Genomic DNA, 26,346 nt, shown 5'->3' with positions numbered 1-26,346 from the left:
CGTTTACGAGATAAAGAACACGGAAGAACTGGCTTGGGCGGCGATCGCCCCTGGAACCAACAGCAAATTTGAGTCATCGACTAATAATACTCCTGACTTGATAAGTGATTCAGACAGGACCAAAACTTACCAGTCCAACCTGCAAGAATATTACCGTATTTAGTACGAACCTTGGTCAACTCGAACTCGTGTACTACTATATTTCCGCGATGTATGTGCAATTTACAAAACTGTTTAATACTTGTATCGCTGTGTTTTAATAACGTTGATGAGGTACTAAACTGGAAATTAGAAGTCTGTATACTTATCACAGAACGTCCTTGTAATAATAATAATTTTTCCTTAATAAGTAACTTTTTTTTTTGCTAAAAAGTCAGCCAAAAATGTGTATTTTATATGAAAATTTGGGACCGCTTTCACTACTTCATCACCCCCCCTTCCCCCTCAGTCAGAGGTTTTTGAAGTGGTGGCAACCCTGTTGGTCCCCGTTTCACTTTTGTTGGAACAACGAGAGGCCTTACACATAAACAGAAAGTCTGGTCACCATCAGAAGTGGGCCTTTTCAAAAAGAATGGCCTGACTAGAGGATAAATGAAGCGACACGACACAGTCATCTTTGGAGATTACTTATGGGTTTAAATGATCAGTACTGGTTCTTCTATTATTTATTTATTTATTTATTCAGTTGGAGATCGTAACCTCACCCCCTCGACAGCATAGTGCTAGTGGAGTTTCCATTAGTGACAAGTCAGTAATTACAATGATGATTATAAGACTGAAGAGATAAATATTTAGTGCATAACAATGATAAAATATGAGATTTATGGGAATAAACAAAACAAAAATAAATGTATAACAACAAGAATAAATTATATCAAATTAATTCTATAAAAATGAACAGAATTTGATCAATGCGATTAGTAGGAAAAAATCTGAGGTCCATTTTGAACTCCATAAAAAGTGACCATTGGTACATCCCAGGAACAACACAGCATTCCGAATTGGCCCTGTCAGCCGACGACGTGGGGTTTCTGGTTTGTAGAGCTAACCAATCATCGCTTCGCTCGTGTTGCATCAGAATTGAACCACGGAGAATGTTTCAGCCAGGATTTCTTTTCAAAACATATTTTACTTAGGTCTATTTCAAGGATGTTGCAGAAATTGATGGAATTGGAGGGGAACATGTATGACGAAATACATGTTAGGCTTTGAAGTGCATTTCTATAGGTAGTAAAGTTGTAATTTTGGTCACTTCTCTTCTTGGTACATAGAACGTTGTCAATGTCAGAGGCATCCAACGTGTGTGTAAACGGCTGACTAAAGGTTATACACTGAAAGGACAGAATTCATGGGATACCTGGTTCCTGGGAAATGCGACGCTGTCATCCCTCTCGCTAGTGGATGAACCCACTGCTCAGCAGCTATATAGGTACACTGCATCACTGCACTCAAGTAGACGGTAATTCGATGTCAGTATGGATAAACATCGTGAGTTAACCAACTGAAAGAGGGATGGTGGTAAAGAATTTCACTGTCCCTGTTCGACAGTATCAGGAGTGTATTGAGAATACGCCATTTCCGGAATAACACCTCATTGTGGACAGCACTGTGGGCAAAGTAAAGTATGTTAGCTGTCTGAGAGCACCAGGGGTTTCCCCCATCTCTGTGTTATATTCTTTGTGAATTACACAGAACTCTGTGGAAGCCAGAGATTTAAAAAGTGTATGGGGAGTAGTCTGTTGTGTAGCATTATGTTCTGTTGTTTCTCTGACCATTTAGCCGTTGCGCCCCTATTGGGAACCACCGTTGCCCACACTTTGCCACGAGGAGGCAGGTCAGGTACCCAGTAGATTATTTAAGTTGTGGGCAGAGAAATGTGATGGATGAACTCATCCTTCGACGTCTGTTTCGCATTGTTTCAGCCAACCGAGAGCGAAAGTGGCACGAATCACCGCCGACTTCAACGAGGGAGGTGCCAAAAACGTCTCCACCAAGACCATCACGCAATGATTAGCCACAAGAGGTTATGGGAGCCGCTGACCCACCAGAGTCCCATTGCCAACCTCATGACACAGGACTCTACGCCTCAACTGGGCGAAAGAACATCGGCACTGGACCTTGGATGATTGGAAACTGGTCTCCTGGTCCGATGAGTCCAGTTTAGAGCTATTTCGAGCGGACGGTAGGGTGTGTATCTGGTGGAAACCACATGAAGCTATGCACTCATCATATCAACTGTTCAGGCAGGTGGATGGTCGGTAATGGTTTGGGGCGCATTCAACTGGCACATGTTGGGACCTCTGGTACATCTAGACGCACTTCTGAACGGTCCAGATTCGGTGTCCATTCTTGCAGACCATCTGCATCCCTTCATGGTCATTGTGCACCCACAAAGCAATGGACTCTTTCAGCAGGAGAATATGCCTTCCCACAGGGCCGTGGTGACTAGAACATGGTTCAAAGAGCATTTCACAGATTTTACCACCGTGGAATGGCCTCCCCGTTCATCGGACATGAACCCTGTGGAGCATCTTTGGAATGCTGTGGAAAGGTTCGTTTGAGCTTTGGATCCTCCACCCAGGAATGCGACGGAATTATGGACAGCGTGTAACAAGCATGGATGTAAATACCCGTGGAACGTTTTCGTGAACTAGTGGCCTGAATGCTTTGCCATGTGACTGCCCTTATCTGGGCAAAAGGTGGGCTTATGCATTACTAGGTAGGTATCCCATGATTTCTGTTCACTCAGTGTAATATTCCGTTTTAACGATGAGATGTTTCCACAGTGGGATGTTCAGGTTTGAGAACAGCACCGCCTTGGAGATTGTGAAGGGTTCCTCACTCGTGGCCCAGTTCAATCATCGCAGGTACTAGTATTCTAATTCAAGATGGTGTTTGAGGTAGGAGGGTGGGGCACATAACCAAATCACTGATGCGTGCATAATGGACCGGGATGATACATCTTTGGACATACTGAACGATTAGATTTGCATTACTAAAACCAGTGAGCTCTTGCTGAATGGCTCACATTACAGAGAAGTACTTGCTTCTGGAGTTCATGAAGCGATGAGGGAAGGAAGTTAGGTTTTGGTCCCATGTTAACCGGAGATCTTTGTGATGAGAAACCCTCCTGATTTCAGAACCATTAATGATGGCAGGAATGTGGTTCTTTATTTTCTTTTTAGTGAAAATGACTTGCACTGATTTTTCATTTATCTTTAAACCAATGGCATGTAGATACTCTTCAAGGAGTGTGAGTTGCCATGTTACTTAATCAGAGATTAAATGGACCGAGTTGGGGTCTCCAAAAGTGATGAATAGTTTCAAATCATCGGCATAGGACAGAGAGTCGTGGTTAACCGACAGAAAGGGTTCCAGTACATCCGCAAATAGCATTGAGGAGAGGACTCCTCCCCCTTATGGGACACCTCTCGAAATGTCAAAACTTCATGAAGTACTGTTGTGTGACTAGCAGATGTCTAGGTTGAAGGATTGATGCCAGGACTTTCAAAAGATTGCCGGCAATATTGAAATATTTCCAGAATGTATACAGGAGGGCAGGGATGATATCTGATCATATGCTACCTTTTATATCAAGAAACAAAATATCAATGTTGCAACTTTCAGTTGAAAGCCCTTCGTATCCTGAAAATGGTGTCTAGGAGGTTGAGGTAGTGGATCTTCTACTAATCACTGAATGTAAATAGAGAGATGTATGGTTAAAGCAGTGATCGATTATTGCTGTATGGATGACTTTTTCAAACATTTTAAGTAGTGAGCATCCTATTGAGTGGGCCGAAAACGTTTTGGATCCTTGTTTTAATTTTTGGGATTGGCTTAACAAAGTAGGTATTCCAGATTCTAGGGATCGTAGCAGTTTTGAGGATTAATCTGAACATTGTTTAAGCCATTACTGGTTAAAAAGCTACAAAGCTGAACAATAGTTTTCATTTGCCGGCTGTTTTTAAGCAAAAAAAAATATATATACATAATAATAATTTTGGGAAGATCTGTGATATTTGGACAATTTCATGTTTCAGTTGAAAGGAAGTTAGTAACAACGTAGTGTGAACGAAATAAAAAAAAAAAGTTATGATTATAACCTGCGACCTCCTATATTTATTTAATTTAATTTATTTAGGTAAAAATGGGAGTACCGAAAACTTGTCCCTGTTGAATTCTGATACACGGTGTTTTTTATGCTCTGACAGTTTTCTGTTTTAAATGCATTCCAAAAGTGACTTTCGTGTTCTGCTCAAAAGGTAAGCTTATGTACTCTTAATTATAATTTCTATGGCCATGTTGAAAAATGTAACTTTTTTCTTTTTATCAAATGAAGTTGGTTTATAATTATGATTTAATTACTCAGTTCTATAATCTGTAAAGCAATACTATTTACTTATAGCATTGCTTTACAGAACAGTATAGAACAGCACTCAGTTCTCCCCCGAGTGCTGTGACTCGGGGGAGAACTGAGGGGGGCGATTCTCCAACGCATCGCAGCCTAAAAAAATGTGCAACTTGTGAAATGTTTGTCGAACTTTCTGGAACGGAACATGATATTGCCATGGGGGATGTCTTTGTGTGCGCGCGAAATAAGGAGTGTAAGGAAATCAGGCGACAACTCAGCGTTGTTATGGGCCTATATGAGAGTTTGAAGGACAGGGTGGATGCCCTCGAAAGATTTAAATTGAGGGGCCCATCAAGCTCTCAGCTGCCCACATCAACGCCAGAGCTTGCACTTGGTCATCACGCAACACAGCGGAAACCCCCAAGGCAGAATGCGCTGGTCCCACAGGAACTAGTAGTTGTTGGTGACTCTATTGTCAGGGAAACGGGTAACATGCTTTGTAAAAAGGATAGGTGGAACAGGACCAGGGTATGTCTGCCAGGGGCAAAGGTTGATGACGTTGTAGAGCGGATATCATCTTTTAAGGGCACAAAAGGTGATAGAGTTGTACACGTGCCGACCGGGCTAGCCGGGTGGGTAAAGTGCCTGCCCTGGCAACCCCAAGGTCGCGGGTTAGATTCCCGCCTCGGGCTTGGATCAAAGTACTGCAAAAACCTTGGGAGGTGCATTATGGCCACAGAAGCCTGTGCGCCAACAACTACCAAAAAAAACAAAAAAAAAAAGTTGTACACGTTGGCACTAATGATATTAAGAGTAGGAGACCGGCAGAATTACTTAACAAGTACAGGTCACTGTTGAACAAAAGCCGAGAATTAGGGTTGAATTTGAAAGTGTCTGCAATTCTGCCCAGACACGATAGGAGGGAGTGTATAATGAGACCTTGTCGATCAATTCGACCCTGGAAAGATTGTGCAAGGCTCAAGGGATAGAATTTTTTTCAGCCTGGTCTGTACTTGTTAACAGGAGAGACTGCTTCTACAGGGATGGGATACACCTAAATATAAAGGGTGCAAGAATATTTGCTGATGCTATCGAGGCAGTGTTAGGTGGGTCGGAAAACTGATAGCTTGGGGGGATACAAGGACTAATAGTTTAACAGTAGCCGTAGGCAGAGGTGAAGGTGATTCTTGCACAACTTCTATTAGAATATGTAGCGACCTGGAGCGAGGGGTGTTGGGAGTTCAGGGACGGATGGCAGTCATCCTGAAATAGGTGGGTATATGGGATGTGTTAGGGTAATTAGGAATAGGAATAGGAGCATGTATGCTTCTATTAACGCAATATTCAGTTAACGCTATTTGAAAAATGATACCACTTTACACGATGCAAATTTCTAGTTAACGCGATCTTTTTTTTTTTTTTATGCGATAGTTGAAAAAGATTTGAATCGCGGGTTAAGCTTACCGCGAGTCGTACGGTCAATAAACAAACGTTTGCCTGCTGCTCGCCTCAGTGTGTTCCATAATTAGGAATAGGAATAGGAGCATGTATGCTTCTATTAACGCAATATTCAGTTAACGCTATTTGAAAAATGATACCACTTTACACGATGCAAATTTCTAGTTAACGCGATCTTTTTTTTTTTTTATGCGATAGTTGAAAAAGATTTGAATCGCGGGTTAAGCTTACCGCGAGTCGTACGGTCAATAAACAAACGTTTGCCTGCTGCTCGCCTCAGTGTGTTCCATCAACCATAGGAAGAAGACGTGTTTGTCTCCTGCTAATAAAATCAATGCAAACTTGCATTTAAAAATTCAAATGAGCCAGATGAAAATGTTACCTCGAAGGAGATAACGGTAAAAGAATTAGATGAAATCTTTCGTATCGCATAGAACCTCAAACAAAAGGTTTGATGTTCACTGCGATATTTATTTCGCCAGGGCCCAGAGAAGATTGTTGTCGGCTATCGGAAATTGATTGATGAAAAGAGAAAGTCAACACTGTTTAAATATTTCCGCAACAGTAATTTCTTCATTGTGTATTTTGTGTCAGAGGTTCCCAAAGTTTCTCGGTTCACGGCGCCTGTAATGTCTCAGTAATTTTTTCAAGGCGCACCCAGACCAAAAGAAATACCTAACAGTTTCGTTTAGTAGTTAGGTCCAAACAACTTAATAAGAAATGCTGAAACTGAACTACCTCGAGCTAGTAGTTCGCGCAGTGTCCGACAGATGTCGAGTATCGCTGTGTTTCCCTCGAAGATTTAAAATATTCCGCGGCGCACAGTTTAAGAACCGCTGTTTTATGCAATAAACATTTAATTCCATAATTATTTTCATTATCTTTTACATTATATACAGTTAAAAAGTTATTTAAAAGGTCTTTTTAAAATTCTTTATGGACATTCCAGAAGGTCAAGGACCAATTATAATTTTTCCTATTGGTTATGATATTCGATTAATGCGTTTCCGTTTTGCGCGATGACGAATTAATCGCGTTAATCGAGGCCTGCCTGTATTGTACATGTGTAGTGTTGTGTTCTGTTGTTCATCTGGCCGTTTAGCCGCTGGACCCCTACTGAGGCCCAACGTTGCCCACACTTGGCCCCGTGGAGGCAGACCAGGTACACCAGTATTTTTAGATAAGTACTCTGGCAGGTCCTGCCACCTAATTTCCTGAGATTTCAGTGGCTAGGACCTATGTAAATAAAAAAAAAAAAAAAAAAATGCGTGGTAGGAATATGTGTCGAAAAAAATTATAAAAATATTAAGTACAGGGCAAATATAGCCAAAATTATAGGTCAATAAATTTAGACCGACGCCGACTTGAGATAACGCTGAGGCCAAAGAATGTGAAATATCACTAATAACAATAGTTTTTTAAAGTGATAGTTCACATTTTTCTGGTCTCGGAGTTAGAACGTTTGCAACTCGATAGCTCAGTGAATGCTTTGTTTCATGGATGGACGAAACAAGTGGAGAATTATAGCAAATTTATACATATATTTCTAAATGTATAAATTACTGTCACAGTACGTAATGTATAACATTACGTATTGTGACAGTTATGGGTAATAATTTTTGAAGCTAGAAACTTTCAAAAAATTTCTTATACGAGTGTAACCAATGGTTTTGAATGTGAATATGTGTGTGAATGCGTATACCAAGACATATTCGCAACCATTGTAATGGAGGACATGGCCAGGATGGCTAGTGGCTTCATATAAGGTTTCATTTTCTTTCGAAAACGAAACTTTGAATAGTTCTTGTATTCAGAGCAGTATTTCCCATTAGGCATCATAGGCACAGTACCTAGGGCGTACGACCTAATTTTTCCCTACGAAGGAAGGGAAAATTAAAAAAAAAAAAAGGGCTTCACTCTTTTCACTGTGACTAACGAAAAACCAGCTGAGAAAACATACGCAATCGACTTCTACGAGCTTCAATTCAATATGCATACGCTGTCTAGCGACTATTCTTGAAACTAGAAGAATCGAAGTGATGGTCGCTCCGTAAATTGAGGTGGTTTATCAATTATTAGTTGAAACTTGAGTCACGTTAACTGACGTGATTTGCAGTCAAAGTGTTAAAATAGAAGAAAAATCCTCCCCCCCCCACTTTTATTACATTTCGGAATAAAAATGCCTAGGGCCTACGAACACCAAAATCCAGCCCTGGTTGTAGTTTGTCTCGTTGATAGTTTTCGTTATTTTTTTAAAATGTTGTATGCAGCTTATATACTTACTTATCGGAGAGTTGTCCAAAAATCAGCACAGCGAACAAACAGCCTCCCATGTATACTGCTTTGCTAAGAGACACTAACCACTCTCGATTGCAAACAAGATTCCACTGTAATGAAAAATATTTTCATTATACTGTATTTGTTTCCGCAGTGTGGTCATAAACAATGTTTAATTTTCATCATTTTTTTTTATAAATATAAATAAAAGTAAAAGAAACCCGTATCTCTCAACAGGCGTGTCGAGAGCCAGCACGGGGACCTCAGAAAAGAGCTTCTGACTCACCTTTCATCCCCCAAATCCACTTTTCTATAGCTTATGTCAGTGGTTTTTTTTTTTTTCTGGCCAAAATTACAAAAATGAAATAATGTATCTTTTGAGGTCGATCTCGGACAAGAACTACATTTTATTTTTCTGCTGGAAATACTCCTGGTAGTTAGCGCATGGAGAGAGACTGCTGACTCATACAGCAAACTCTCTCCAGTGTGGCTTGTTAATGTGGAAATGGTCTGGGTTCGATTCCCTTAAGACGAGAGGAGTTTTTGTGTTTTTTGCACACCAGGACCGAGTTAGTTGGCCTCAGGCGAAGGCCACCAAACTCTTTTTTTTTAGGTTCTTTTCTCCTCCCGGAAATTTGAGTTATTTTCCACCAGTAAAAGAGGCAAACGCACAACCACAGATTAGTAAGTAGGATTAATCAACTTCCACAAAATGCTTGCAGCGCCTCCCTGACAGTTTGGCGAAATTCTCATTTCTTTTGTGTCACTTAAGGGACGCTCGTATATTTTGCAAATATGAATAAATTACATCGAGTATTTTCGAAAGAAGGAGTGATGTTTCTGGAACAGCCGGCCGATTGATGTCGTGGGTGTGAAAGATCGGCTAAGTACAAGAAGAGGAAAAACAATCTGCGCAGCTGCAGGCTGTAGTTCACTGCCGATGCATTCTATATGTAGCCACCGCAACCATGCTGCAGCACTGTTTGTGGCGCACTGCTGTAGCTACACGATGAATTTCTGAATTGCGGGTTTTTCATTTGCAAATTTAGGTAACCTAACCTTAATATAATAACACTTGTGCGCAGTTAGATTACGAAAATTGGCTAAAGTATGAAACGAAAACAAACCGAAGTTGGCTAAATACGAGTAGCAGTCTGTAGCTCACTGCCAATGTATTCACCATATAGCCACCGCAAACAGCTCTGCGACAACGCGCTACAGTACTTAACCGAAATATCTCCTATAACGGCCTGTTTACCTAGGCAACCGGTGGTGGTGATTCTGAGGTCGTTTTTTTTGCACTGCCATGGTCGTCTATGAGGGTTGACTACCTGTATTAATCTGTGACGCAAATCGACCACAGAACACACGCACAATTCACTGACGCCTCGTGGCCTAAGTTTCCTCGGTACAGATTCTAAACAATCAGCCAACCCTGTATTCAAAATAATGGCAATCTTTGGTTCATATGTTCAAACAATACAGCTAGCTAAATACAGTGTACTGTATAAACATCACTGCACCTGGTTCTTTACCTAAAAGATGCAAGGAAGCCACTTTTGTTATATTAGCCAAAAAAAGACAATCCGATATACACTCATCATGCTCTTTCCACTTGGAGAAGACACTCATCCAGCTACTACTTAAATTTCACCAGAGTGCCAACCTGAACCACTCAGGGAGACAATTAATTTCAGCAGTCGCAAAACAGGCTGACTAAATCCGTGAGGTCTAGTCCATTACTTCCCCCAATATTTATACCCTTGTGTTGCGGTCCCATTTAAGTGTGAAAATTGTACTTCGTTTTGTTCATTTCCTTCGTTGTACTTCCTCTAAACGCAAGAAAAGCACCTGGGGTGGATGGGATCTATCCAGTTATATTAAAGGAGGCGGCAAAGCAACTAAGCAAACCCTTAGCCATAATTATGAGAGCATCCTTGGACTCAGGGGAGGTTCCCACGGACTGGAGATGTGCAAATGTATCCCCAATTCACAAACGGGGATCGAAGGGTGACACGAGTAATTACAGATCAGTTAGTTTAACTTCTGTTCCGGGTAAAATAATGGAGTCGCTGGTTAAAGATGCATTGCAGGATCATCTAGACAGGACTGCAGCAATAATTCAGACACAGCATGGGTTTGTTAAGGGAAAGTCTTGTCTGACAAATTTGATAGGATATTATGATGTGGTTACAAAGGAACTGGATGCAAAAAATAATTTTGATATCCTATATTTGGATTTCAGGAAAGCCATTCTGCTCCAATTGTACAAATTGGAGCAGAATGGTATTAAGGGTAAGTTGCTACAATGGATAAAAGGATGGTTAAGTGGGAGAAGACAGAGGGTGGTAATCAATGGGTGCTGCTCTTCTTGGACTAATGTTATTAGTGGAGTCCCACAGGGTTCGGTGTTAGGTCCACTGTTGTTTTTATATTTATCGATGATATTGATGAAGGTATATCAGGCTTAATGTCGAAGTTTGCAGATGATACAAAGGTTGGCAGGGTTGTTAATGACAGTAATGGCAGTGTGCTACTGCAACAGAATCTAGATAATTTGGGCAGATGGGCTAAGAAGTGGCAACTAAAGTTTAACCTTGACAAATGCAAAGTACTGCATATGGGTAGAAGTAACCCCAGAGAAACGTACCAACTCTGTGGTACTATACTTAAGGTGGCAGTAAATGAAAAAGATCTGGGAGTAATTGCGCAGTCAGATATGAAGTTTTCTGAGCAATGCAGACAGGCTGCCAGGGCAGGTCATGGGGTTTTTTCAATGATATACAGGAATTTTGCTAGCAGGGAAAAGGAGGTGATTGTCCTCTGTGTAAGGCAATGGTCAGGCCACGCCTTGAGTACTGCGTACAGGTCTGGAGGCCCCCTTTTAGGAAGGATGTAGATTTGCTTGAGCGTGTACAGAGAAGGGCAACAAGATTGGTGAGGGGAATGAAGGGATCCTCTTACCAAGAGAGGTTTAAGTTCTGCAAATTGCAGTGGCTGGAGACTAGGCACCTGCGAGTGATCTGATTGAGATGTATAAAGCCTTGAATGGGTTGAGCACGCTGAATTCTGATGGGATCCTTCCACTTGTTCAGATTACGAACCTAAGGGGTCATAAATTCAAATTGAGGAAAGACATGTAGAATAGATGTGAGGTTTGTTTGTTATTTGGTTTTTAGTAGCATTAGCAACTAAGGCCATATTGCTCCGGGATATGCAGTGGTCGTTCCCTGACCTTTCCGCATTCTCCGTATTTGGTGGTGACAGGCTCGAACCCCGGTCTAATCAAGAAGCGTGTGCTACGCACTGCTGCTCCTTCCCACCTGGCTACCGAGGCGCCAATAGATGTGAGGAAATTTGCCTTTAGCCAGCGGGTGGTTAATTGCTGGAACAAACTTCCATCTGTCGTTGTGGAAGTTGATAGGTTAAATAAATTTAAGGAGGAACTGGACAAACATTTAGAGGGAATTGTTTTGTAATTTTTTTTTTTTTTTTTTGGCTGATGCTGCATAAGCTCATACACTTGCTTTCTTGCCTCACATGCCACTACTACTATTACTACTACTACCCTTTTTGTATATATATAAAATCTTTGTCTCTCTTTATATATATATACAAATTTGTATGTATATAAAGAGAGACAGAAAGAGAAAAGAGACTTTAAAAATATCAAAGGGTAATAAATATTATAGTTATAATTAAATCGAATGGTGAAGTTTAGAGAGCCCGAAACCATACAGTTTTATTAGAAGTTTTATAATCTTAGTACAGTAATTGATTAATAATGAGATAAGTATGTTTACTTTTCACTTCTATTAATCATAGAAAAAGAAAAAAAAAATCAATTAATTTAAGAAAAAATCGAACGCGCCTAAAATGTAATGCACTACGTCCATTATCTAACCGAAGTCTGTTTTCTGTGCATGTAGGCTCCATTATGACCTTGTTGCGCTTGCGCTATAAAAGCGATAACGATCTCTATATACAGTGTACGTATCTCTCCACAGGCGACATCCCGTTCATGATTGGCAATAACAACACACGCGAAGTGTGCGCGGATTGTCAAAAGCAAACAGTATTGCATCGAAATTACTTTTAGTCTACATACAAACTGAATGGAACAAAGAAATAATAATTTCCGGATTTGTATTAGCCCTATTTTAATGAAGTTTGGTTTGGGATGACATTTGTTTTTACCAAGTCAACATTTCATGAAAATCCGTCCAATGGGAGACCCTCTTTTACGTGCGGACTGGAGGACATAGCGCAGAAAATCTACAGACCAGAAGATTGTGAAGAGTATGAGGAGAGTCTCTACAAGTAGAGGAATGGACAAGCGGGAATGTCTTATTATGGGTGACTTCAATATCAGCCCCTAATTGACTGGAATAGGTGGGAGAGGAAACTTGCCTTGAGGAACACAATTTTAAATAAACTAGATGATTAGTATTTGTACCAGCATGTTAGGGAAAATACTAGGGTATATAGTGTGTTCGTGTCTAACGGCACCAGGGGTTCCCCCCGTTTCCGCGTTGCTTTCATTGTAGGTGTAACAGTTCACTGTAAAAGCCAGAGATTTAAAAGTGTATGGATTTTGTAAGTGTTGTGTTGTTACGTATCGTTGTTCTTCTGATCATTTAGCGCTAGACCCCTGCTGCGCCCCCCCCTGTCCACACTATGCCTCGTGGAGGCAAACCAGGTACCCAGTAATTTCACTCTGGCAGGTCCTGCCACCTAATTTCCCGAGATTTCAGTAGCTAGAACCTTAAAAAGGGGGGGGGGGTAAAAACCGCTGGAATTTAGGTAAGGCCGAAAGGACGTTGTTGAATTTTGACATTGTGTGGGGTCTACGCTGACAGTTTATGTTGAGTGGGGAGGGGAGACTAAAGACTGCGGGAAAAGAGAGAAGTATGGGGACGATAGAGAAGTCGACCCCAAAAGTCAGTGGGGCAGGCCCAGGCCGAACGAGGAGAAGAAGGGGGGAGACAAAAACCCGTATCCTCCCCCGCCTAGGGAAAGGGATTTAAAGGGAACTAGGTTAGGCACCTAATTCATATGGCGCTTGATGGGGTGTGAGTGTGGTCAGTTTTCTTATCTTCTGCTGTGCGTTAATGGAACTTCTCTCTCAGTCGCGGTTCCAGTCAGTGATTGAAAGCTGCGTCGTGAGTTGTTGGTGGTACTGTATGGTTTTCAAGTTTGTGTTCATGGAAGCGCCCTACGTCTGGTGAACAATTTTTGAGCAAAGTGCGTGAAGGCAATGTAGTTTTCGGCGTTATCAAGAACATGCTGTTCCCGGTCTTTTGGATGATAGTGGATTTTGGTGAAGAGAGTACATCTTAAGTCCTCATAGAGTTCACAGTCATATATTAAGTGGCTCCAGCTTTCTGGGGAACCACAGTGGCATAGGAGGTCATCAATAATGCCTAGTGCTTGTAATTTCCCTTTGATGGGCCCATGGTCGGTTAAGAAGAACGTAGCATGGAGGCCATCACAGGGCTTAAAGTACAGGAACCATCAGCAGATAGTGATCGCGCAATGGTTAGTTGGAAGATGAAGAAAGATGTTGCAGTAGTTAAAGATAAAGGCGGGTTCTAATTTCAGAAGAGGGAACTATGGCAGTTTACGGTGCTATGTGGCACCTATTAATTGGCGGATTTCAGAGGAAGGGCTAATGCATTTTAATTATAGAATACCTTTAAAGCAAAAATCCAATTATTCACTTCCCTCCCAGGTGCAATACCTTACACTTTGCTGGATTAAAGCATAGCTGCCATTTTTCTGACCATCTCTGAAGTCTATCTAGATCATTCCTAAGAAGCTCTGCTTGGTGGTAATCATTAACTACTCTACCAATCTTAACATCATCTGCAAATTTAGACATCACTCCCTCTATTCCTTCATCGATGTCATTTATGAAAATCATAAACAACAATGGTTCTAATACTGACCTTGGGGAACCCCACTTCTTACATCAACCCAATCTGAGGAATAACTATTTATCCATCTAAGGCTTTTCCCTGTTATCCATCTAAGGATTTTCCCTGTGATTCCAACCCTGTTCGAGCTTATAAAGTAACCGCTCATGTGGGACTGAGTCAAATGCTTTGCTGAAATCCAAATAACCAACGTCGACATTATTCCCTAAATCCAGCTCATGAGTGACCCTGCCAAAATAGCTAACCAGATTAGTTAAACATGATTTTCCCTTTACAAAACCATGCTGACTATCCTTCAGAATTCCATTTCTATCTAAGTGATCCTGAATTCCACCCTTGATCACAGTCTCCATGATTTTCCCTAATACTGAAGTTAGACTAACCGGCCGGTAATTTCCAACTTCACTCTTAGAACCGCCCTTATGTATTGGAGTTACATTGGCTCTTTTCTAATCCAACGGAATCATTCTCGAGTCCAATGATCTCTCATAATTAGCCTCAATGGTTCAATGCACTCACTTGCCGCCCCCCCATAAGATTATAGGGTAATGCTCTCAACCCCAGGAGCCTTACTGGCCTGTAGGCACGAAAGATTTTTCATTAAATAAACTTGTGAAATTTCAACATCATTAATTACATTTTTTTTCAACTTCACTCCCAGAATTTCTCATTGACGCGAAGGGCTTTTCTTTAATTATCGATGCAAAGTAACTGTTGAGTTCATCTGCAACTTCAGTTGGGGTATCTAGTACTCTCCCACGTCCATTACATAAGGGTCCGATCTGGTTTGTCCTTCCCTTTGCATTTATATATGTGAAGAATTCCTTCCCCCCCCCCCCTTTGTTCTCTTTGCTAGCGATTTCTCATAATCTGCCTTTGCCAGCCTAACGTATTCAGTGGCATTATTACAGATAAATTTGTAGCTGTTATAAGCTTCGGTACCTTTTATTGTTCTGTAACTTTTCTATGTTGTCTTTTTCTGCTCAAGTAATTTGGCAACTTCATTATTCATCCAACTTGTAATCCTCCTCGTGGAGTATTTTTTTAATGGTATATAAGCATTCAAGGCTTCTGTGATTAATGTTTTAAAGGTATACCATAATTCAATTGTATTCGCTCTCTGTGAGATATCTACCCAGTTAATAGAGGCCAGGTAGCACCTTAAGGCATCGTAATTTCCTTTCCTAAAATTATAACCCATTCCTTTGCCTTTAACTACTGCTACCTCTCTCTCTCTTCATCGTCCATCGTAGAACTCCGTGATCACTTCCTGCTTCTGATTCCTGTACTGTCAGCCCTATTATGTCATCTGGTTCATGGGTGATGATGAGGTCTAGACCCTAGAGTATTCTTTTCCCTAGAACTTTCCCTGACATGTCGATACAAGTAGCAATCATCTAGTTGATTTAAAAATTTTGTTTCCCATGTGGAGTTTTCTTACCATTTGCTCCAATCAATTAGAGGCAAATTGAAATCACCCATAATAAGACATTCACGCTTACTTGCCCATTTCATTTGCATGTAGAGGCTCTCATCATAATCTTCACAATTACCTGGCCTGTAGATTACTCCCACTCTCATACCATTGCTTCCAACTATCTCACACCATACAGATTCTAAACCTGCATGCGAAACTTCTGAATCAGGGAAAGCTTTCGTCGCGCTCAGACTACTTTTGATAAGAAGCAGAACCCCACCACCCCTTCTATCCTTACTAAATACATTATACATACCGTACTGAAACTCATCATCCCTTATCTCCGGGTGGTACCACGTTTCTGTAACCCCTATTATGTTAGCGTTACTTGTCTTAACCAGCAGTTCGAATTCACTCATTTTATTGACGACACTTCTGACATTACTGTATAAACAATTAAGACTTAGTGTTCTTGTATGGTTAACTACCCTGACACACCCCTTAAAGTTATTTAAGCTCGCTTCCCTGGCATTTGCTACCCACTCATTTGAAACGCTTTTGCCCTCAGAACACCTTACTGTTATGTTCTGTTGCGGTAACAAATAAATACTCTTCAGGTATGTGCAAGAGTTAATTTGACCAATGCTATCAGATAAACGCGTATCTATATTACCGTTCTCCCCCCTCCCCCCCAAAACTAGCAGTTTCCTTGAACCTTTAAGGTATCCCCTGTAATACTGGAAAAAACTTTTGCACCACTTGTATATCATTGACAAGACCCTGTGAGCTGAACTGGCAGTCTGTGTGCAGTGCTCAGAGAAATTCATATCTGACTACACAATAACCCTAGATCTTTTTTCTTTTCCACCGCCCTGAACGTAGTACGACACGGTTGGTACATTATTCTGGAGTTACTGCTACCCATATGTAGTACTTTTCATTTGTCAAGGGCAAACTTCAGTTGCCATTTCTCAGCCCATCTGCCTAACTTTTCTAGATCCTGTTGAAGGTCATACCGTCATTCCTATCATTAACGACCCTGCCAACCTTTGTATCATCTGCAAACTTGGACATTAAGCCTGATATGCCTTCATCAATATCATTGATAAATATAGAAAACAACAGTGGGTCCAACACCGAACTTGGGGGACTCCACTGATAACATTAGTCCACGAAGAGTAGTGTCCATTGATTACTATTCTCTGTCCTCTCCCACTGAATCATCCCTTTATCCATATCAGCAACTTGCCTTTAATGCCACACTGCTCCAATTTTGACATCAAAATTATATTTTGCATCCATTTCCTTTGTTACCACATCTTGTCCAATCAAATTAGTCAGCAGACAAGATTTATCTTTAACAAACACATGCTGTGTCTGAAGTATAATTGGAGCCTTGTCTATATGACCCTGAATTACTTCTTTAACCAGACTCCATTATTTTCCCTGGAACAGAACTTGAACTAACAGGTCTGTAATTACTCTTGTCACCCTATGAGCCCCCTTTTTGAATTAGGGATACATTTGCTCATATCCAGTTAGCGGTGACCTCCTCTGAATCCAAGGATGCTCTCATAATTTTAAGGGTTTGCTTGCTTCGTTTGCTGCTTTCCTTAATATAATTGGATAGATCCCATCCACCCCAGGTGTATGTGTAATTACAACAATTTCTCCTCCACTTTTCTCTTAGTTATTGCAAAATCATTTAGCTCCCTGTTAGAGTTTGATAAACTTCTGGCCTCCAGTTCCCCACAGAATTCCTCATGTGTGAGTGTAGTGCAAAATACTCATTTAGTTTGTCAGCTATCTGAGCAGGGTCATCAACAGCCAAACCATCGGTATTAAGTGGACCAATCTGATTCATCCTCTTCCTTCTAGTTGTTGTTGTTTGTTAGGTTTTGAGGAGCATTAGTAACTAAGGCCATATTGCTCCGGGGATATGCGGTGGTCATTCCCTGACCTTTCCGCATCCTCCGTATTTGGTGGGCACAGGCTCGAACCCCGGTCTAATCAAGAAGCGTGTGCTACGCACTGCTGCTCCTGCCCACCTGGCTTCGGAGGCGCCCCTGCCTTTTAGTGTTTATAAGTAAAGAAGTCTTTGCTTCCTTTGCTAAAGATATCTCGTAATCTGCCTTTGCTTGCCCAACCTCCTTTGAGACTTGATTCATCAGTGCATTTTTCTTTCTCTGCCACGAGTCTCATTGTTTCATATGACATCCATTTAGGCTTAAACCTTAACGGCATTTCTTAGATAGTATGAAATGCTTAGTAGGTTCCATGATTATTTCTTTGAATGCTTCCTATTTAGAATTGGTTGATGGTAACATCATCAGTTGGTCCCACTGTATAGAATTTAAAAACTCTCTGAGACCACTGTATCACAGACAGTTAATGGTTTTCAAACAGCGGCTCCTTCGGACAAGAATAATCAACGAGAAACAAATATCTGATCAGAAGAAAATATGTACACAAGATAACTTTTGAACAGACACCATATTTTTATGGAGCGCTGGAAACGTAATGTTGCCAGACGAATCACTGATCACATTGTTAGCAGTGACGAACGTGAGAGTGTGGAGGAGATGCATAAAGCATTGCTTCCAAACACATCATGCCCTTTAGGTCTCTCGTGCTCATTGTGTTTGTGATACAGCTTGGTGTTCTTATTATTCTGGACGGTACATGTGAACATTCATGAAAACCAGGTTCATTCCTTTATGCTGACGTTTTACCTCAGTGGCTTTCAAACGGGGTGCCCCGGCACACTAGGTTGCCGCAACAACATTCTTGCGGTGCCGTGTAATTTCGGTTTAAGTTACTTAAAAAGTTATTATTATTTTATTATTATTATTTTTTTTAATTTATACATTTATTTCATTATAAAAAGGTGTACGGTATCCATTGTACCGTATCGATTGCAGTGATCTATAATTGATCTTTATTTAGTACCTCTATATAAAGAATAAAATTATTATATAGGTATATATTAAAAGGTCGAAAACCACTGTGTTAGATAGTTCTTTTGGCCTAGGGGTGCCGTGAAAAAATTACTGGGACACTAAAGGCGCCGTGAACCGAGAAATTTTGGGAACCTCTGTTTTACCTGAACGACGATGGACTGTTTGAAGAACATGATGTTGCAGGGCGCAAATTGTGCGAGGTTGGTAAGGAGAACACTCCGATATTGAGCATAGGCTGAACCGCAGGGCTGTTTAGAACTCCGCAAATTGACCTTATTATCTACTTACATCGAAATCACTTCCATTAAAGAGAAGGGTGGGCTGCTTAAGCAATCAATAATTCGTAATAATGAAAATTCCCGTTTCAATTCTAACAAAATTAGATATCTGGATAAGTATGTAACATTAAAAGAGTGAGACGATCAGATTGGGGCTTAAGGGAAGACACATGCAGTTAATATACTGGATGATTACACGTTTGCATCGATGGTCATCGTAATCTATGTCAATATGGCATCAAAGAATTCTGAATGTCTTGTTGTAAAGGCAGTTAATGTATATGTAGAGATGTTACGTTAGTTGTGTGTGTGTGTGTGTGTGTGTGTGTGTGTGTGTGTGTGTGTGTGTGTGTGTGTGTGTTTTAAGTGCCAAAGCAACTAAGGCTATAGGGCGTCGGTATTTTGTGTCTGTAATTGTGCGTATTCTTTGGTTGTTTTTCCTCTTTGCTTGGACGAAAAACCCTATTCTGGGAGATAAAACGATACAAATTTCGTCCTACTAGCGAGTAATTTTTATGGGATTTTTCCACGCCGTGAAAAAAAATCCCATAAAAATTACTCACGTCATTGACAGGATTCAAACTCAGGCCTTTTTCACCCGTTGCTGGAGGATGGTGATTATAATTAGTGTTACCTGCGAGGACTACAGAGATATGTCTTGCTGGCAATTATAAAAGGGCTTTCAGTACAGTCTCTACAGAGACATCGGTAGTAGTGTTAGGTACCACTGATGGCTCTGTAGTACCTAACACTGGTACTGACTAAATGATAATAATAAAATCAGTGACGGGTATAATCGAATGAAATAAATTGGATTATATCATTCGAATAAAATAATGGAATGATTTTCCATAATCGAATGATTTTCTATGAATCATTTGAATGATATGAGTATAATCGCTGTTATGTCCATCACTAAATAAAGGGGCAGGGGGCAGAGGTATATATCTACTTAGCAAAACACAGTCCACAGAAATACATATTTAATATGAAAACTTTGAATAAACTTTTTAAATACTTGCCTCTTGAATTATGGTGGATGAATAGAATGAATCGTCGTATGTCCAGCTATTGCAGGGGGTCGTCTTGTTGGTCTTGTCCGGAACATAATCATATCCTAATTCTAACGTTGTGTTACCGAAATCGTATTGTTCGCAGTGACTAAACTTCTCCTCTCCATTTTCAATGGTCTTTGGAATACTAAAGTTTTTCCACCTGTCAGTATTGTTGATATCTGAGGGTGGAGAACACCAATGATCGATTTCTGGAGCATAAAACGTAATTACTAGCTTATTCCAAGCTGTTGGAAAGGCACCAAAAAAGAATATGAAAAATATTCCAACTTGCCAGGGGCCACACCCTCCAATGATGTCGGTAAATTCATTTGTATTTTCTTCTTCATCCATTTTCATTTTGAGTTTCGGAGACATCTGAGGAAAAGGCTTATAATGATCATGAAAAAAATATGGAAATGTTAAAATCCGTAATTAATTAATTTAATTTTATATATTGTTATTATATACACTGAGCCACTGAATTATGACCACCCCTATGAAAACTGAATGCGACCCGTTGACCGCGTCAGGTACGAGAGTGAGCAGTTAGTCGACCTACGTAGCATAGATAAGGTGTCAGTGGTTCAGTAGGTAGTAAAATTCCGAGCTTGATGGGTAAAAGGAAGGATTTATCGGACTTTGATAAAGGACATATTGTGGGTGCTCGACGAGCTGGTGCCTCAATTTCCCAAACGACTGAACTGGTGAAGGTTGAAGAGCCGCCGTAGTTAAAGTGTACCAGGACTGGCGTCAAAATGGTCAAACAACAACCTGACGGCAAAACTGCAAAGGTCAGCGAAAGATTGATGTTAGAGGTGAGTGCCGGGTCCGACGACTCGAACAGGCCCAGCACTGTTGAGGAGTTCACTACCCAATACAACATGGGCCAACCCGGAACAATATCTGGCATGACCATGCGTCGCACGCTGGCACGTATGGGCTATACCAGCAGACGACCCCTACGGCATCCTCTCCTAACCAAGGTTCATCGGCGTAAAAGACTCGCCTGGTGCAAAGAGCATGCAAGTTGGACATTAGAAGCCTGGAAGAAGGTGTGCTGGTCGGATGAGTCACGTTATTTACTCCACACCGTAGATGGTCGTGTACGGATTTAGCGTCAACTTCATGAGGCTCTTGATCCATCATGCATGGTATCAAAAGTGCAGGCCGGTTGTATGGTGTGGGGCACGTTTCACTGGCAGGAACTTGGACTCCTGGTGCATGTGGAACAACGTATCAGTGGTCTCCGCTATCGTCAACTGCTTGCTGACTGTGTACACCCCGATATGTTACATTTTTTCCCGAATGGCGATGGTGTCTTCCAAGATGACAATGCGCCGAGCCATCGGGCACTTGTTGTTCAGGAATTGTTTGAGGAACACAGTTCTGATTCCCAGCATATCGATTGGCCTCCGAACATCAATCCCGATATCAATCCCATAGAGCACTTGTGGGACACTATGAAAAGGCATATCAGGCGTCTGGATACACCAGTCACCTCCATACCTGAATTTCTGACCGCATTACACACAGCTTGGTTGACCATACCTCCCGAATGCTTCCGACGTCTTGTTGAATCAATACCACGTCGGATAGCTGGTGTACTGAGGGCAAAAGGGAGGGGGCTACGAATTATTAGGTACATGGTCATAATTCAATGATCACTCAGTGTATAAGTTATTTATAGTATATTTTAGGTAGTATTATAAAGTATATTTTATTTATAGTTAATTATTTATAAAAATCCTTCTATTCTAAAAGCTGTTTTTTAAAATTAAATTTAAAAGTTATTTTTAATTTTAAAGCTTCGTTCAGAATTAAAATCAAGCATATGAAGTTTTAATAAAGATTAAATATAATATTTTTCAACATAGTTAGTTCTAATATAGTTAGGGAAGGACATTACGTGGTTGTTTTCCATTAAGATTATGACTACATTTAATACCACGTGAAATTAATAATATATATTAAGGTGACGTTTCAGGCATCTTGCTGATACCCATAATAAGACCAGGCTGTTGGAGGACATTTGGCCTTTCTATTGTTCTGTCCCCCAACAGCATTGATTCACACGCTCTTATTGCTGTTTTGCCGCTTTGAAAACAAAATTTAACAAGCACACGCGCCCGCACTCACACTCACACAAAGCAATGTTCACCGCAATCCGACATTTCGGCAATTTTTTGAACATACCTCATATCACTGTTTGCGTTTGATTATAAAAATTAAGAAATATTTTTTTATTTTATAAAGTAATTGCATAATAAAAGAAATTCTTGGTTTTTTTTTTTTTATCAAGTGATGTCACTAAAAACAAGCTTTGTGCAGTGTGTGTGCCCATGCATATAATGCATTAAGTTCGTTCAAGTCTGATGAGAACGCTCGGCCTTATTTATTTATTTTTATTTTACTATTATTTACTTTTTGTCAGCAGACTCGCAAATTCATCCAGGCGCATATCTACAAGCAGATAAGAGAAGACAAGTAAGAACAACAAAGATATTTTTCCTTAAATACTGTTTTATTTTATGCTGTCTGATTCCGGAGCTGCTATTGGTTGTGCTATGTCACGTCACGCTTTTGCACAAGATCAGCAATAAAGACTACTAATAATCATCATTAATTTTTGCAAATTTTAGTAGTGATGTGCGGAGACTATAAATTCACTCATGTGGAGTGAATATGATACTTAAGTAAATTTCCACTTTTATTTATTTTTATCTGAGAAGCAAATTTTTTTTATCTAAGAACCAATAGTAGTCGGTCATCATTGCTTCAATATGTCCAGAAACTTGGGCTTTTCATCACCCAAAAACAGGAACCGACGATGCAGCATACGAAATTAAGAGACCAGTACACTGATACTACTTACCATTAGTTCCTGTGGCGCAGTAGCCGAGTGGTCAAGTAAAAGTGTGCATAAGTACACGACGATGCCTTGAGTGACTCGGGTTCAAGCCCGTGACTGCTAAATACGGTGCTATTTCTTGTATTCTCTCTCTCTCGTTGTGAACTCCTCTGACCGTGAGGTCGTCCCTGAGTATAAAGAGAAAATTTGTTTAAGGTTTTTTTCTAGATGCAAAGCTACAGTAATTGTAAGATACCGTGTGCTTCCTGCGCCACCTGTTTACACTGCATTATGTTGATACGAAAGGCATAAATCAACGAGATTTGCTTTTTGCTTAGAAATAAAAATTTCCGTACTGAAGGAAGAACTGTTATGCAACATTTCCTGTTTTTTTGTAACATCATGAGTTGAATAAATTATTCTCATTTTCATAAATAATGATTTACGCCGTTTTCATGACACTGTTAACAATTCAGTTTAGTAGGAATAGAAGTACTTAGTTTGTTTCAACGAGCGTGAAAATTCTTAATAAATAAATTTTCTGTTTATAATACGGGACGGCCACATAGGGTCGGATGAGTTTAAAAAAACAGAGAGAAAATACAAGAACAGCACCGTATTTAGCAGCCACGTGTATAGAACCATGGCCACCTCAAACGCGTGTGTTCTGTATATTTTACTGTCACGCTTGACCACTTAGATACTTCAGCTTGAATTTTTATTTATTTATTTGTTTATTATTATTATTATTTTTTAAATCATTTTACCGAGTAGTGTAATTGAGAACTAATAGGAAATTTTATTCACCTTATTTTTAAATCAAAAACCCCAAAAAACTAACCATCAAAACTGGGCTGTTATATTAAAACCTTACTCATATACTACTGCAGATTATCTCCTGTTATCGCAAAGTATTCAAGATTCAGGGAAGCGTTTTCTGTAAAATATGGGGACAAGAGAATATCATAAAAGTGACTTTACTGTGATGGGCTATGGTCAGGGCAAGGCAAGAAACTGCTCGTTCCAGGCGCATTTCTGCTAGGTGCACAAAAATGAAATAAAAGTAATTTTAAGTTGTAGAAAACGCGGGTTCGAATCCTGCCTCGGGCTTAGATCAAAGTACTGCAAAAACCTTGGGAGGTGCATTATGGCAAAAACTACAAAAAAAAAAAAAAAAAAAAAATTGTAGATGACGCAGTCAGGAGTAGTGCTTGTCCTGCCACTTAGGGTTAAATTGCCAGGCACACCCCTACCAGCGCCAGGCATAACCCACAGAGAAGTAAGATACTAGGCGCTGGTAGTAGGGTTTACTTTCGAAAACCCCATCTTTCTCACCTCGACAGGCAGAAACCAACCAGGGGTGTGTGAGCGGCAACACACCCCTGGTTGTTAATCTTATGAAAGCCTATTAGATTTTGAATGGTTTACTGAGCGTGTCAACAATTAGTCACGTGTGATGAGCAGTTGGGTTCGGTTAGCAGGCCCACCCTTTTTAAAGTATGCAGCTCGCAGATCACCCAACCAATAATTTGTATAATAATATCTGCACGAAGCAATTTTAAGGGAAAATTATCCGCCTGTCCTAAAAACAGTTCCCCTTTTTGAGGTGCCCACTCTGTCTAAATCCCTTATCTTTCGCCTATCTAAATTCCTTGATACATCTGCGTGTAAGTATCCAGATTTTCCTAAGGAATTTAGATTGGTTTGTAATGTGGTAGCTTTCCGTTGCCTTCCGCGCCTTTATTGTATAGTTGCCTGTTCTAATGCGTGTTTACAGGTGGATTTGCATTTGTGCCTAGAAATTGTGGTTTTTTTTTGCCCAGCAAAACAAGCAAATCGACCAGAGAACGCACGCAATTTACAGACACGATACACATGGATATATGAATTAACTTTCTGGGTAACCCTAATGTAATAGTTTGGATTATATCAAGTTTGTCACTAAGCTTTAATTTTGTTCTTCTTCTCTTCTCTGTGGGAGGTTTATTAATTTTAGGAGCCATAGTGAGGGGTTTTTAATTTAAAATAAATGTAGAACAGCGGTATAATCCGTGATATCAGTACAAAATTCACTTTCAAAATGGCGAACGCAAACAAATACAATAATCACGTGACTTGCCGTTTTCTTTTTATTGGCACTACAAGACATCTGCACTGTATGTAAACATCCGATCTCAATGTGCCGTTAGCTCGAATGTTCCGTTAATTGGGATGCCATTATTTCGACAGTCTACTGTACTGTGTTTGTCGTGTTTTAAAATATATATTTTGAACTTAAAATCGACGAAATGTTCGCCTTGAACTTTTTTGGATATAACGAAGCCAGATAGATTACCGTGATCAATAATATTAATATATTTTTAAATTTATTCTTTCTTTCCTGAAACAGAACAGCGCGTCTCTTTAATATTTTCTTACTTTTGGAGAAGTAAACAAAAAAGGCATAAAACTAAACCTTCGTTGTCTTAATGGCTAGTGGTCTACCTTGGCCTGTCCTTGTTGGAGCTACGCTTGCTGATCTCACGATGTTATGTGCTATTTTTTTCTTATTCGTCATGTAGACGCTGAAGCGCAAAGCGCATACGGCCGTTATTTATATTAATAGTGTGTTTCGTTACACAGCTTTTACAATAGTGGACAGAAAAGTTAAACACTCAAATCAAACTTTAATATGTTCTTTGGAACAGTGATAGTTAACTGACATTATAGTTATCATATGCCGAAACAATAAATATTAGAATATTGGAACAGACATTTCCTTGCCTCCAGATGGGGAATGCAGGGAAGAAACGAAGGGTTGCACACCCCTAGGTTGGGAAGACCACCCAAGCCCAGGAAAAGTAAAGGTTTGCAGGGCAGAGAACCCTGTAAAGAGGAGCGCCATCCCACACCCGAAGGTGTCAGAGGCGCCTGGCCCACTTTACGGTATACAGGTGCATGGTCATCCTGCACCTGACGGTGTCAGTAGCCTGACCCACCCTGTGGTGAACAAGTGCATAGTTATCTCCCATTGGGAGGTGTCGGCGAAAAATCCTACACGTGTGCGGGTTTTGCAAGATAGGTTGTTCCTACTCAGGCATGGGAAGAAAGTATCACCCTGCACCCTAGAGGTGTGTGCCAGAAAGAACCTACCCCAAGTGGAGTATGCACATGAGGTATCCCACACAGGAGTTAGCGAGGTGGAGAATCCCGTACTCAGGAGTGCCAGCATATGAAACCTTATCCCAGCTGGGGGTTGCCATCCCGCACTGCCGGGCAGCGCCAGCAAGAATCCTACCCTAGCAGGAGTTTGCAAGGGGCGGAATATCCCGCATCAGTGAAAGGTTGATGTTAGAGGGTCGAGGACTCAAACAGGCGCAGCACTGTTAAAGAGTTGAATACCCAATACAACATGGGCCAACCCGGAACAATATCTGGCATGACCATGCGTCGGACGCTCGCGCATATGGGCTATACCAGCAGACGACAAGGTTCATAGGCATAAAAGACTCACTTGGTGCAAAGAGCATGCAAGTTAGACGTTAGAAGACTGGAAGCAGGTGTGCTGGTCGGATGAGTCACGTTATTTACTCCAAACCGTGGATTGTCGTGTACGGATTTGGCGTCAGCAACATGAGACTCTTCATCCATCATGCATGGTATCAAAAGTTCACCTCTAACATCAACCTTTCACTGACCTTTCCAGTTTTGCCGTCGGGTCGTTGTTTGACCATTTTGACGCCAGTTCTGGTACACTTGAACTACGGCGGCTCTCGAACATCCCACC

General features: G+C 40.7%; 1 protein-coding gene across 1 annotated transcript in view; it reads right to left on the bottom strand.

The window, feature by feature from the left end:
- Positions 1-22,709, bottom strand: part of LOC150081422 (organic cation transporter protein-like) — a 65,866-nt gene extending 43,157 nt beyond the window's left edge. The window contains exons 1-3 of the mRNA XM_090379286.1: positions 22,605-22,709; positions 19,700-20,119; positions 8,093-8,196 (exon numbers count right to left, since the gene is read on the bottom strand). Of these exons, the coding sequence (XP_090235412.1) occupies positions 8,093-8,196; positions 19,700-20,119; positions 22,605-22,607 (527 nt within the window). The 5' untranslated portion in view covers positions 22,608-22,709. The remainder of the gene's footprint in view (positions 1-8,092; positions 8,197-19,699; positions 20,120-22,604) is intronic.
- Positions 22,710-26,346: the final 3,637 nt, after the last annotated feature.

This window comes from Mastigoproctus giganteus, chromosome 8, assembly GCF_048544385.1.
Source record: "Mastigoproctus giganteus isolate SK-2022 chromosome 8, ASM4854438v1, whole genome shotgun sequence".
Classification (NCBI taxonomy): Eukaryota; Metazoa; Arthropoda; class Arachnida; order Uropygi; family Thelyphonidae; genus Mastigoproctus; species Mastigoproctus giganteus.
Note: the sequence above shows the minus strand (reverse complement) of the source record. Positions and strands in the feature narration are given on the sequence as shown.